Raw genomic sequence first — 14,759 nt, forward strand, 5'->3', positions numbered from 1 at the left:
GCTGCCGACCTAGGGCGCCGGACGGCGGCGTCCATGGATACCCGAGATGGGGAGCAGCGGGATGGGGAGCAGGGCGAGGACGACGAGGAACAGGGCGAGGACGACGGGATGGGGAGCAGCGGGATGGGGGCCTGGGCGAGGACGACGGCCGACTGGGCGGAGTTAGCGCTGAACTGGGCCTGGGCGTGGTAAGGGAAGCAATAACTGCCGCTAATTTACTCTCCAAAAACGTCATTATTTTTCGGAAGGTTAGGAGTAAAAAAAGAAGGGGAGCCGCACGATCGGGAGCTAAATCGACGTCTCCGGAGAGGTCCGACGAAAGAGCTGCCATCGGACTCCGTTATATAGTATTTACCATATGTAGCCGCACGATCGTGGGATACATGAAGGAAGTAGAATGCTCTTCCAATTCATGGGGAAGGAGAAGAAACGTCTATGCCTCTATGGTTGGTTGGCCGGCCCTGTGCATGTTTGGTTCCTAGCTAGTAGTATAAGAATCGATGGCTGGTGGGTGCCCAAGACTCAATCTAATGGTTAAGGCTAATTAGCTGGCGTGGATACTTTGCATGTGTAGCTTGCAAACATTAAATAAATATAGTGAGGATCACTTTTATAGATATTATAGATAAGACTGGAGATGCTCTTACTGTCACCTGTGTTTTATTTAATACGCGTGGATTAGCCTTTGTAACCCAAGTCAGCTCATGACTTTCGATTTATGTTTGTAGTGCCAACTTGGAGAGCAAGTTGAATGTTTTGACTTTTAAGATATCATTTGTCAAAACAAACTAAAGCCATAAAGACACGCTTGATCTCCTATAGGTTAGAGTATCTCCAGTGGCATCCACCAAATTGTTCCCCAAAACGATTTGAGCCATGCTGAATATTTGACTGACGTTAGCCGCGCTCTTCAAAAACTGAAACGGTGCGGCTGAATAAAATGTCCGGCGCCCCGAGCCTGACTCCACTACATATGGGTCATTGGGGGGCGCCGGACGCAACATTGTGTCATCGGTACAGAACCGAAGCGCAACCCGCATGTTCCCGCCCTTTTCCCTACTGTTTTCCGCCCTTTTCCCGGCTCTTGCTGTGCCGCCTCCGCCTATAAAAACTCAATGTTCCTCTCTAGCGGCATCACAACCTGCCGTAGTTCTTCCGCGCCAGCCTCCACAAAATGTCGCGCCTCCATGCCAGAACCTATGCTATGCTCGGCATCAACGGTCGCGGCAGACCGCCATCTCCACCTCCACCGTCACCTCCCCTAGCCGAAGAACTTATGCCGCCCCTCGAGCTCGAGTTCGACGAGCCTGGGTTCGAAGAGTATGAAGCTGATGATGGAAATGACACGTAAGAGTACGGGCAGATGGACGCGCAATTCTTGATTGACACGGAGGGAGGGGCGCCCACCGAGGGAACGATGAAAGCGACGGTAGACGCGAAAGTGGCGGCGGCAACGGAGGAGGCAAAGGCGGACGACAACGGCCTGGAGAGATGGAGCGACGCACTAGACCCGGAGGAGAAGGCGGCGAAGCAGAGGGTCATTCTTGAGTCTTACGAGACTCTGAAGAAGGGGCAGGACGACACCCACGCCTGCAACAAGGCCTTCGAGGAGCAGTGGCATCACATCGTTGGCATCTCCATCGAACAGGCACCCATTGAGGGGGCGTGCTGCCTCATGGAAGATAAGCGGCGACGACTCCATGAGGAGGAGCGTGAACACCGGTCTCTTGCGTCGGCAATGCGGAAAGAGCGTCGGGCGCAAGAGAACCGAAGGAGGGAACCAGAGCGGGACCATCGAGCACACCGAAGGATAGTGAGTAGGATACAGGCTACTCCTAGTTTTCATTCAACTTGTAATATATAACCACAATTTAATTGAAAACTTTAATTCCATCATATTTTAGTGTTTTGGGGCTGCATTTAGGGGACGCGCCGGAAACAAACGTCCCCCCAAGACAGCACCACCAAGCGGCATCTCCCATCCAGTCTTTTGACGGGCGTTGTTTGGAGACCCAACTGTGTTCTTAGCTAGTAGTCAGAGCTGAAATCGAACAAAATTTGCATTTATATTACCTTGAAAGAGAACACAGAAACAGTCAAAATAAACAGTGCTGCCCCTGTTCTAAAGAGGCTAACATTTCTATATGTTACTCTAAAAGAGAGCACAGAAATAGTCAGAATAACAATGTTGCCTCTTGTTCTAAAAAGGCTAATATTTTATTGTTGGCAGCATTAACTTTACCTTCTTTAACATCCTTCTATACGGTTGATACAGGTTTCCAAGCTGTATTCTGGAAGAACATTTCGGATCAGAGGTAATCTTTGAGGTGTTCAATCAACGGTGCAACCTAGCCGCCCTGTGTATGTGAAAGAGAAAGTGACTGAACTTACTGGATTTTCGGTCTGCGGTTGGTTGGTCCAAAAAATATGCTGACCCACTAGCCAAATACACCCGCACATTACATTTCACGTAGATTAGAAACGGATTAACAATGTTCATGAATCATTTAGGACATGGAGGACCAATATGCTTGTCACAACAACAAAATTAACACAGGACATCAATAAGTCAAGTTACAGCTGCCCGAATATGCCGAGACTTAGGCGATTGAGGTCATAATCCCAGATTGTATCACTAGTACCACTGCGTACTCTTATTGCCCGACTGAAGAAACAAGGCTCATCATCAGAATTCATTCAGTGTACCAAACAATAGTCACTATCTATCTTACTGGGGCTACTAAAGCGAATTGATTGGCAGCACGGGCACACTAGTGTACATCATCAAATCAAAAGGAATGCCCAGCATCACTTGAAGAGAATATCACATACAGTAGGCGAAAACTGGAGGGGACAAAGATAGCTAACTAGTAGACGCACATCCACGTCTCTGTTCAGTCTCAGCAACATGATCTGTTCTGGAAGGGAAAAAAGGTTGTTAACAAATAAAAATATAACATTAATTGCTGCAATGTAGTATCTGTTCTATCTATGTTGTACCAAGGTAATGGTACAAATAAATAAAAGCTAGTGATAAAATCTTCAAAGAAGTGCAGATCTACATTGAACCAAGGTAATGGTACAAAATAAACAAAAGATAATGGTAAAATATTCAAAGATGTGAAAACTTGTAGTCCAGATGTGTCATCATAGGAGAATTGTTCCGTACGAAAATTCAAGCAACATCAATAACATAAAAGATATCACAAAAATAAGATTTCATCTAAGTACTACCATTCAGAGAGTCTTAAGGTTAAGAAAACAGCTAGACGCAATGTGCAGCTACAAACGGAAGCTTATAAAATCATACTACAAAGTCTACCGTTTCAAAAAAATCCTATATAACTAAGTAATCCATCCCCACTAACCTATTTCTTTGAGCATGCAGCTATGCCACGTCACCCCAATTCTTCCTATTGGTTACAATTAATCTGTCCCAACTTGAGCATCCATGCGTGCATGCTTTTTTTTCCTCTACAATTCCATGGAAACGAAACGATCGGGATTACAATTTCTTTGAGCATGCAGCTATGCCACGTCACCCCAATTCTTCCTATTGGTTACAATTAATCTGTCCCCACTTGAGCATCCATGCGTGCATGCTTTTTTTTCCTCTACAATTCCATGGAAACGAAACGATCGGGATTAGCGGGCCAGAGAGCTTCCTTTCCTCGATAGAGTTCCACAGAAACGAAACGGTAGAGCACCATTAGGGCAGCCGAGTGGCCGTCGCCTCTTAATTATTTTCCAATATATGCCCACCAGAGCACCACGCATCCACAGCCCCGTCATTCTCTCAGGCCTCCACCATCCACGGATCTACCTCTCTTCGGTTCTCTGATCTGCTTGCTATCCACCGTGGCGTCATGGCGAAGATCACCCAGTAGCCGCATGCAGTATTCCAGGTAATTGTTTAGGCTTCGAGGAGTCAAGGTATGATCGACTAACGAATCCAATACCAACGCCGGAGTCGATGAGCTCTCTACTTTACGTATTGAGGTTTGGAGGAGTCCACAACTACAATCGACATACTTTCTGATCTTGATTACTACCACATGGTTTACGTTTTGGCCCGTTCTAGGGACTGTCGTCAGACTTGCTTCTTCGGTGGTTACATGCTCTGCAGTGCGTTTGACTTATTTGGGTTTCGTTTTCTGGTTCGATAGCATAAGAACTCAGTAACCAGAAAGTTTCGCTTTCTATACGAGGGCCTTTCAGCTGAAGTTTCTGTCTACTAATGTGAAGTTATTTAACGATCCAGTGTAAGGCAGGAATGTTTTTTTCTTCAGCAAAAAACCACCTTCTGTCTACTAACATTTTCTGAAGTTGGCTTTCATTTTCTTCCCTTTTTTAGCTTTCCATATTAAGATTCCTGTGAAGAAAGTTCACAATCTTCCTATGAAGAAAGTTCATATTCTGTAGTTAAGTGTGGCATTTTTCTCTTCCAGTATCTCATAGATACTTCGTTGTGCTAAGAAAGAAAGGGCACAATGCTGCATGGGTAGGAAAGTTAGAGGGTGAATGTCAGACAAACCAATGCAACAAACATGGGGAGTATTCTCCGTTTAAGAGAATGGTTGTGAATGAATCGTTGTGTAAATATTGGTAGCGCGATATGTCTGTTCCTTTTGATGCTACTAAAATTATTTCTAACACAAACATGTATCGAGGTGCAACTTAGTTTTTTCCTGGTATGTCACACCCACTCCTATTCAAATTAATGTTTTTATTTATTTTACCAACCTAATTATTGTATCTGTCAAGACTAAAATAATTGTACACTACTATTACAGTAGAGTTTCAAACAATAAAAGATCCTGATCTTTTCAGGAGCATGCTTTTGAAATTTCCTTCTGAAGATCCACCAAATCTTACGGAGCTCAAATGTACCTTCTGGACATGTGAAGATGATCATATGCTGGCTCTAAACCTGGCTCTAAGTGCCTGTTTGTTTGGGCTGCAGCTGAATGAGAAGCAGCTGGAGCTGGTAGAGTCTGAGAAGCAGCTGGAGCTGGACAGCTGGTGAAATGTAAAAATGTTGTTTGGCAACCAGCTTTTAGGATGGCTGGTGGATATATCTAGCTGGTTGTGATTGTCTGAAATACCCTGCATACCGAAGATGATATTTAACTATTGATTTGGTATATTATGTCTAATTTACCATATATCTGCTAAAGAGGTTTGACACGACAAAACATTTTTGTTTATTATCTACTGCTGTATTATTAACTATTAAATAGTATCTCAAAAATATTAATTATGAAATCTGATTCTGGACAACTGAAAATAAAAATCATACAAATATCACAGATCTGAAAATACATGCATAACTGAAAATAAAAATCACACATATATCACAGATCTGATTTCATACACCGATTATTTAATGTTCCAGTTGGCCGGAGCAAGTACAGAGGAGATGGTTGTGGCCGGCCGTCGGGGAGGTGGTTGTGGCCGGGGGAGATGGGGTGGCGATGGACAGGGAGGAGGTCGTGGTGAACGGCGTTCGCCACCAGCAGCAAGGTCGACGGGGAGGAGTTTCGGGAGGGCCGGCGGCGGGGAGGAGCCCAGGGAGGGCCGGCGGCGGGACGAGCTCCGAGAGGGCCGGCGACGGGACGAGCTCCGAGAGGGCCGGCGGCGGGAGGAGCTCCGGGAGGGCCGGCGGAAGGGTCGGCCGGCGGCGGGAGGGTTGGCGGGAGGAGCTCTGGGAGGTTCATCCAGCGGCGGGGCTGGGAGGGCCGGACAGCGGCAGGATTGGGATTTGGGGTTGATTCATTTTCTCTATGCGGTGGCATTTGGCCGTAGATAACTCCCAACTTCAGGGGCAAATATGGTATAACGATTCGGATTTAAGGGACAAGCTGCGGGAAGCTGCAGGAAGTAACCCGGGACGTGCTTCACAGCTTGTAGTGCAAATACGTTAAGCGCTTATAAAAGCCCATCTCCAAAAGTTAGGTGTTTGTTTGGGCTTGTGCTTTTAAAGACCCAAATGCAGTAGAAGCTGAAGCTCCAGCCCAAACAGGGCCCTAAAGCTGGTACATGAACATTGGTTATTTCTTGGCAGAATTCAGGCTGTTGTTTCACTCTTCTGCCATGTATCAGAAAAGGAACATATTGGTCTCATTATTAGTATTACTTTATTAAGTTTTTGTAATCTTTGTCTCATTTGTATATTTTCTGCTAAATATGGAAAATTCTTTCTTATTTCTTTTTGGCTAATTTCTAATTAAGATTATTTTAGATTATTGTTGTTCACTAGATGCTCCGCTTATTATAGCATATTGTGCATGCAGTAAATTAACTTTGAACTTGGAATGGACATTGCACTTGGCGGCCAAGTTGGAATTACACTTTTTTCTGTCATGGTAAGAAGATTTTGAGAGTTGTGTTAGGCTCACCTCATGAACAACTTTTGTACACCCAACTACGATACATATTGTACCCTGAGGTGAATTTCAACATGTTATAATTGTATTATCGACAAAATTATTTCTATAATTTCCGCAGCAATGCGCGGGGTATCATCTAGTATACTACAAAGTCTAAGACCATCAGAAGCCTTACACGTGGCATGTCATCTATACAATTTTCCAAATAAAAGCTGCCCACAACAAATAGATGAAGAATGCAGATACCAAAAGCATGAAAAATTATTCAAGAAAGAGACATCATCACGTATTCACAGGATAGGCTTAGTCCAGGGTAAAAAAAAAAGAATGCAGATAACATGTTAACACTGCCTACCACACATCATCAGCTCAGCAACATGAAAAGGAGCTCTGTAGCAGATATCATATGACTAGCTGTAGCTCATAGGAACACGATGACAACAGAATAAACTTGCAAGTCATTTCACACAAATTTGTTGTGCAAGTTGAATGATGTGACTGATTTCTGTAGTAACAAATATGGCACTGATATATTGGTTTCAACTTAACGATTATGAAACAGCTAAACTAACAGAGAACTCTGGGCATGGCCTAGGCTTGAGGACATTCCAACACAAATTGTTGCAACACTTGGATAATATGAAATCATTTACAATCTAAAGGGTATCTTCTTAGTTTTTACTTTTTACTTGATATCACCTTCATTTTAATTGTTTGCCTCGGTCATTCATATACATGAATCCCTATTGCCAAATGAAAGTAGTTTGAGGGTGCATGCTACCCATATTGTCGGCCAGATATTTTTTTTAAAAAAAACGTGACAAATCTCACAAGCTATATTTAGAAGATCTTCTTTACCTCAGAACCATTTCAGCACATTAGCACATCAAACCAGAGATAGTCATCCTATGGATGGTGCAACATGTCAGCTTCATCACCTTCATAAATCGCTGTGCCAAGAAGCATAACAAGTCAGACAATTCACAGTTTTGAGGAAAAGACAAATGGATACAAGAAGAAGCATTTAGTCAGTTACATAGATGCGCCGCCAAATAAAACTTGAGCCAAACAACTCACTTTTTAAATCATACTTTATAGATGATTTATATTTCACTTTTGAAAATAGCAATTGAAAACAAAACTACATCTGTTATAAAATGCAAGTCATATTGCTGAAAGTATTATAGTTAGCTACCTCATAATGACGAATTTAGCTGATAAGAAAAAAAACAAGACTCTGAAAGAATTACAACATGGCGAAGCTAATAAACTCCAGCAATAAAAGACCTTGGGAATTCGATTTAAAATACACGGAGCTTAATTTAAGAGAAGAAAAACCATTAATTTTTCAGGTTCTTCATCAAGTGACAGGGAAAACAATTATTTCAGAGGGTATGGATTCAGTGAAAGTAGAAAGCTAGAGCCGATACAAGTAATGGATAAAATAATACAACTAGCAATGAGATTCCAAACATACCAACCAAGTTATTAATTGACATTTGATTTTATATCTTTACTCATTTGGCATTTGACTTAGATCTACCATGAATAATACAGCTAATAATAACATATAAGAGTACAGTTATACGTTTGATTGTCTAGCAAATCGACAATTGTTGATTAAGCTTAAGTTGTTAGTGACTTGAGAAGCACAATGAAGGTATCCGAGCAATCATGTACAAAACATAACCACACTAGGTTAAGCCTACAATATAAGGGCTAAAGATGAGCAATCACCTGGTGTATAGAAACTCTTGAAAAGATAGTAGGGACTGACAGTAGTGGTTTCATTAAGTTTCCTGGACTGCATCAACTTAAGTTGAACCCCATAGACATTGGGCCTCACATATACAAATATTTCATCAGTATCCTCATCATAACCCAGCAGCCGCGCTGACACTAGCCCAATCTGAGAAGGGAGTCCTAGAAATGTATGTATGTCAATGGTCTTCGAAGGCAGCCATGTGACAACACCATGACCATTGACGTTCCTCTGCCACATTTGGAAGCTAGGATAAGACAATATGGCGAAGCCAATAGCGCCATCCTCAGCCTGGATGATCCGACGGTTTCGATAGTAGGTACCATCTGTAACGGGAGGCACACTAATCGCAGCTAGGATGTGCTCATCCAAATCAAATTTAAGCATGAGATCACTCACGGACAACCAGTAGAGTGCGCTACCGATAAGTGTCGGAGGAACACCGGCATTAAAAAACTGACGTGGAGCCTCTGCTGAGATGAGATTGCTCCATATGAGAGTCTCCGAAGAGTAAACACAGGCGAGGGGTTGATTAGCACTTGTAGCCGTGGACACCAAGACAACCTTAAAGGGGTTTGGGTGGCAGTCGACGTGGACGTGGCCATGGTCACCAGCAGCACAGAGCACCGCCCCTCCGAGCTTGCCCATCCTTAACTCGGACGGAACAGCCAAGCAGCGGTGGTGGCCGGTGATGGGGTCGCACACAACAACCTGATTCTGGTTCGAGTTTTTGACGAGGACGAGACCGTGGCGGGAATCGAGCAAAATGTAATGGCAGCGCTGGCTGTAGCGTCCAAGGTGGAATCGCTGGGAAGGGATGCAGTCAGGAGGGTCCAGTATGGGTTTGAACACGATCCCCTCGTTGCTCAACTCGAATAGGCCGAGAAGTGGGGGCTTCCCGTGGTGAGCGCGGAACTGGCGGTGGAACTTGGGGTCGGTGACGAGTCCCCGCCAACGCTTGCAGACCGCGGAGGCGCGGGGTAGGGAGGACGGCTGCGGGGGAAGACGGCGGAGGATCTCCCGCAGCATATCGTCGTCGTCCGGCAGGGATGCAGACTCCACCGGCGAGGTGCGGGTCAATCCGGCGCCATCCTCGCTCGCGTGGATTTGGGGATGAAGACGCGGGCTGCTGCGGCGGGCCATTCGGCCGCCGTCCTCTATCGCCTGGATCTGGGGATACAGGGGCGGGCTACGGCGACGGCGGCGGCGGCGTGGATTTGGGGCCATTCGGGCGCCCTCCTCCATCGGCTGGATTTGGGGCTGGAGACGGCTTGAGGGCACAGGGGGAGTGGAGTGGGATTTGCGCTTGCTGTCGACGAGGGTTTCGTGGCTTGGAGCTATCGAGTTCAGTTTGTTCAGACTACCACTCTACCAGAGCGTATACGCGCGATGGGTTGGTTACTTCTAGCTGTCACCTCTGTGTATGATTTAATACGTTGATTAGCCTTTGTAAACCAAGTCAGCTCATGACTTCCGATTTGTGTTTTGCAGTGCCAACTTGGTGAGAACAAGTTGAGGCTCAGTTTGGCATTTAAGTTTTTTTTTTACCAAAATATTGTAAAATTATAATACGTATTTTCTATCTAAGCAACAAATACTTTAGTTTTGTAAAAGAGGTCAAGATCTCTTTTTTCGACACTTCAAAATTAGTGCAATTTTGGGCAGTTTTCCGAAAAACGAAGTATAGAAAACTGTTGTTTTTCTAAAACCAAACACCTCAAAGTATTCAATACCATGGTATTTTCAGAAACCTAGAATACTTTGAAAAGAAATTGTTGCCAAACGCAGTCTGAATGTTTTGACTTTTGAGTGATCACTTGTCAAAACAAGCCATTAAAGACACGCTTGATCTGCTTTTTTTCGAAAAATCGCTTAAGTTGCTAGTAGTAGTTAGTAGTGGAAGATGAAATTGAACAAAATTTGCATATATATTTCCTTAAAAGAGAACACAGAAAAATAGTCTGTTGCCCCTTGTTCTAAAGAGCCTAACATTTCGGATCACAGCTACCACCCTTTGTTGGCAGCACCAACTCTTCTTTGCCACCCTTCTATATGATTAATACACGTTTCCGAGGTGTACTCTCAAAAAACATTTCATATAGGAAGTTCAATCAACGGTGCAACCTAGTCGCCCTGGAATATGCTGACCACTAGCAAAATGCACCCGCACATTTACATTTCACGTAGAATTAGAAATATTCTTCAATCATTTAGGACATGGGAGGACCAATATGCTTGTCACAACAACAAAAAATTAACACAGGACATCAAGAAGTTAAGTTACAGCAGCCCGAATGTGGCGAGGCTTAGGAGATTGACCGCTGAGAGGTCATAATCCCAAATTGTATCAGTAGTACCAGTGCGTACTCTTATTGCCCGACTGAAGAAACAGGGCTCCTCATCAGTATTCATTCAGTGTACGAAAACCATAGTCACTAACTATCTTACAGGGGCTACAAAAGCGAATTGAGCGGCTGCACAGGCACCCTAGTGTACATCATCAAATCAAAAGGAATGCCCAGCATCACTTGAAAAGAATATCACATACAGTACGCAAAAAACTGGAAGGGACAAAGATGACTAACTACTAGCACGCACATCCCCTCTCTGTTCAGTCTCAGCGACAGGATCTGCAACTGTTTGGAAGTAGCTGAATGGCAGAAAAAGAGGTTGTTAACAAACAAAAGTATACAGTAAACAGAAGTTAATCATAAAATCTTCAAAGAGGCGTGTTCTTTAGTCCACAAGTTTCATCATAAGAGCATAGTTCTGTACGAAAATTCAATTAGCAACAATGCCATGGAAAATATCACCAAAACACTTTCATTTAATTGCTACCATGCAAAAAGAGTCTTAACATTTTTTTTAAGGCTAGAAGCAATGGGGAACTTCAAACAGGCGCTTATACGATCATGCTAAAATGTTTAAGACCATACGAAAACCATAGTCACTAACTATCTTACATATGACATCTACATGATTCTCCAAATAAATGTTGCTGTAGACAATAGATGAAGAATGCAGCTAGTGCATAAAACATGTTTGGGTATTAAATTCCAGTTCAACATGGCAAGATATTCAAGAAAGAGACGGCATCATGTATGCACAGGATAGGCTTAATCCAGGGCAAACAAAAGCATACTAACAAAGAATGATCTAATGGAAGTTAACTTACATGTCCTGATCACGCTCATGCTCTAGAGCAAGCTTTGCAACAGACAAAAATGCTTCATCGACATTGAAGTCTTCTTTTGCAGAAGTCTCAAAATAAGGAATATTGCCTTTTGAAGAACACCACTCCCTTGCTTTCTTCTCAGAAACCTGTGTGAAATGTAGTCAGTGGCATATCTATATACCAGAGCTGTAAGTCATATATGTGACAAACTGACCACTCTGCTTTTGCCACCATCGACGTCAATCTTGTTCCCAAGTAGGATGAATGGGAAAGTTTTGGGATCCGATGGGCTAGCCTAAAAGTGGAATGGAAAATACTCAGGTCAATCAAATTTGTCAAGATGCTACAAGCTAGTACAAGAGAGAGAAATGAAACTACTATGAAGTTACAATTTTAAATTAACCATATGCCCAGACAGAAATATTGAAAAGCACAAAGCCGTTTTACCTGATAGTCCACCAAATAAAATACCGAATTCGGTTAAAGGGCTTCACATAAAAGAAAAATATTTGGAAGAGAACTCGTAACAACCAACATCATAGCTAACAATTGAAAATAGAATATTTCTGTACCAACATTATACACACACACATATATACATGTGCTTGGAGAAGTAACATAAGACCTTAACAATCTGAATGAGCTGGCTACATATGCAGAACTATCAGCAGTCCCGGGCACTAAGCAAACTAAATGAGTTTATATGGTGTATCAAGCATTAATCAACTTGACGTGACCGCTCCTCACATATCGCCAGAATTTATATCAATGCCATAAAATTTGCATCTTCAGGGCAAAAAGGTTACACATCGATATACTATAATTTGCTGCCTTGCAAAGGGTAACCGCTCAGATCTGGTGTCTATAGACGTAGATAGTCTATGTGCCGCCTTCATAACACGAGTATGCATAGTGTTTGTTTTGCTAATATTCTGATGACCGGGGCACACAGCATATGCATCCATCTTTCGGCTCGATAATTTCACGGGATAGAGATATGGTATAAGAAATAGGCTATTAAGTCCTATTAAGTAACTCTAAATGAATTGCGGTTACTGCTGAAGCATGCAAGTTACAAGGTATACCTTAATATATCATTATTGAAAAACAGAATTGCCCTAATATGAATTGTTATTGACTTTTAGGTCTTTACTGCGCTTCAATAACACAAAGAAAAAAACAGATATGTAGACATGCTCAAACTCCCTACAACTATAATGGCACTATCAGATCAAGCTGTAACAAGAACAATGTAGGAACAATAAATGCTGAACTGCTCAACACTGAAATATGTACATCCATGATCAGGCGTCAAATGACACACAAGATAAAACAGTCTTACTTGGTTGAGGAACTCATCATGCCATGTGTTGAGCGTATCAAATGACTTGTTAACATTGACATCATAGACGAGCACGCAGCAATCTGCCCCTCGGTAGAACGCGACACCGAGACTCTGGAACCTCTCCTGCCCCGCGGTGTCCCAGATCTAGAAACAAAGGGAGCACAGAACAGATGATTACAACACTAGTCTATGTTGTCTTGGCCATAAATGAGCTGCAACCAAGCGTTCCACTCGCCTGCAACGTGACGAGCCTGTCCTCGATCAGGACCTCCTTGGTGACGAAATCCGCCCCGATCGTAGCTTTGTACTGCTGACTGAACTTGTTGTGAACATATCTAGGTAAAGTCAAGGATATCAAAGGGCACAAAGTAGCAACATGGGTCTAAACTGGGGAGCATATACACCTTCTGCCAGCCCCATCTTCTTCAAGTGAACCATTTGCTCGCATACTCGTGTAGCAGAGAATGGTCACCAAAGAAGTCCTGGCTACTGCGCAGCAGACCGAATGAAATGGGCGGGGCCCGCATAAAATAGAGGCCCACAACGAGAAAAGCTTCCCAGAATTTCCTCCTAATCAGAAACTGGGGTTGCTGCCAAATGCGCTCCTGCAGCTAAATGGGTCAAACCCTTACGAATAAAAGGCGCAATGGCCGGCAAATTTGGCACCTATCAAGCATCAGCGGGCCAATCGATTAGAGAGGGGGGCAAAACGAGACAATCCCACCGACCAAGCATAACCCTACATCGGTGTAGCAAGCTAAATGCGGAGCAATCAGGGTGAGGGCTAGGATACTGGTTCATCAGCGACGTCTTCCCGACCCTGCACAGAACCAAATCAGAATCAGACACCGGTGCACGGTTACAGCCACATCCAAATCGAGCCTCCCATCGGACAGAACCCGCAGAAAAAAAATGACTGGAATCCGGCGGCGAGCGGATCCGGCGGGGCAGGGAGAGGGAGAAGGGAATGATGCGCTGACTGACTGACCCGCTGTCGCCGAGGACGATGACCTTGAGGAGGGTCCGCCTGCGCGAGGTCGACATGGATGCGGGACGATCGCGATCGATCTCTTTCTCCGCGGCTTGTCGGCGAGACGCACGAGGGGAGAAAATAAAATTGGAGCAGAGAGGGAGGCGGGCGGTGGTGGCAGAGGCAGAGGCAGAGGCAGAGCGGTGGTGGATTTGATCCGCGGCGTGGTCTAAAAAATTTGGAAGGGAGGTCGTGCGAGGATGTCCGTGGTAGTCTGGCTGGGGAGGAGAGAACGTGCCAGACTGCCACTCTGCCTGCCGAGGCGAGGGAGAAGGCCGGTGTGGTGGGCCGGCTTGGGTACGCGCGAGGCAGGCCCTTTGAAAGAGGCAAAAAAATTCAAACCACATATATAGTGAGAATCAAGGAAATACAATATGTTGAAAAAACATATATCCAAAAGAAAGAGGGAAAAATAGACATTATTCACCTTTTTTTTTTGTTTTCTCTCGATGCAACACTCGATTTTGGTTCAAATTTCTCGGTGTTGTTCATCATATCTTCATGGAGCTACATAACATTATTCTAGAATTTCCATGAATCATTTGTACTGCTTTCATGAGATGGTACCATGGCATCATTATCATTCGAAGGCCGGTATCATTGCATATACTCTTCGTGCCCCAAGTAAACCCTAGCCATCAGTGCCATTGTTCTTACTCTCTGTCTACGCCGGTTCCTCTTATCTTTGCGGCTGCTGGAAGGTGGGGGATCATGACATATAGGTTATGTCTCTTATGTTACTTTTTTTAATCTGTAGCAACGGTGGAATAATGGTCTCGTGGTTTCATTGTCGTCACTGTGCGACCTTCCAAGCCAATGTCAGGGAGCTAGGGATGTTCTCAATTTCTCTCATTTCGTCCTATGGTCATCGTATTCTTCTCTCATTCAATGGTCTGGCAATCAAGGGCCGGTTTAATGTTATTCCTTCTGGCGCTCGGGTCCATGATCAATGTGCGTACAACACTCTTAAGATTATCACCTTTTCTGGTGGAATGTTGGTGGCGCATATTTAAAATCTTTCAAGGTTACCCAAGTATTATTTACTAGTAGAACGGAAG

The 14,759-nt window shown here is 44.0% G+C and overlaps 2 protein-coding genes across 3 annotated transcripts; both read right to left on the bottom strand.

Moving 5' to 3' along the window:
* Positions 1–2,426: 2,426 nt before the first annotated feature.
* Positions 2,427–9,495, bottom strand: LOC124660409. Of its 2 annotated transcripts, none has more exons than XM_047198219.1 (3): positions 8,127–9,495; positions 7,248–7,339; positions 2,427–2,913 (listed from the first exon to the last, which is right to left on the bottom strand). In XM_047198219.1, exons 1-2 carry the CDS (start codon positions 9,394–9,396, stop codon positions 7,296–7,298), a joined length of 1,314 nt encoding a protein of 437 aa, XP_047054175.1. In that variant the 5' UTR covers positions 9,397–9,495; the 3' UTR covers positions 2,427–2,913; positions 7,248–7,295. The 2 variants fall into 2 exon arrangements, with proteins under 2 accessions (XP_047054175.1, XP_047054174.1); XM_047198218.1 differs by having other exon boundaries at positions 2,427–2,918.
* Positions 9,496–10,339: 844 nt separating this feature from the next.
* Positions 10,340–13,796, bottom strand: LOC124660943 (ras-related protein RABG3a-like). Its single transcript, XM_047198793.1, has 7 exons — positions 13,660–13,796; positions 13,465–13,491; positions 12,907–13,006; positions 12,669–12,815; positions 11,541–11,621; positions 11,327–11,472; positions 10,340–10,801 (listed from the first exon to the last, which is right to left on the bottom strand). The coding sequence occupies exons 1-7, from the start codon at positions 13,713–13,715 to the stop codon at positions 10,732–10,734; spliced, it is 627 nt and encodes a 208-aa protein (XP_047054749.1). The 5' UTR covers positions 13,716–13,796; the 3' UTR covers positions 10,340–10,731.
* Positions 13,797–14,759: the final 963 nt, after the last annotated feature.

The sequence above is a fragment of the Lolium rigidum genome, chromosome 6, assembly GCF_022539505.1.
Source record: "Lolium rigidum isolate FL_2022 chromosome 6, APGP_CSIRO_Lrig_0.1, whole genome shotgun sequence".
NCBI lineage: Eukaryota > Viridiplantae > Streptophyta > Magnoliopsida > Poales > Poaceae > Lolium > Lolium rigidum.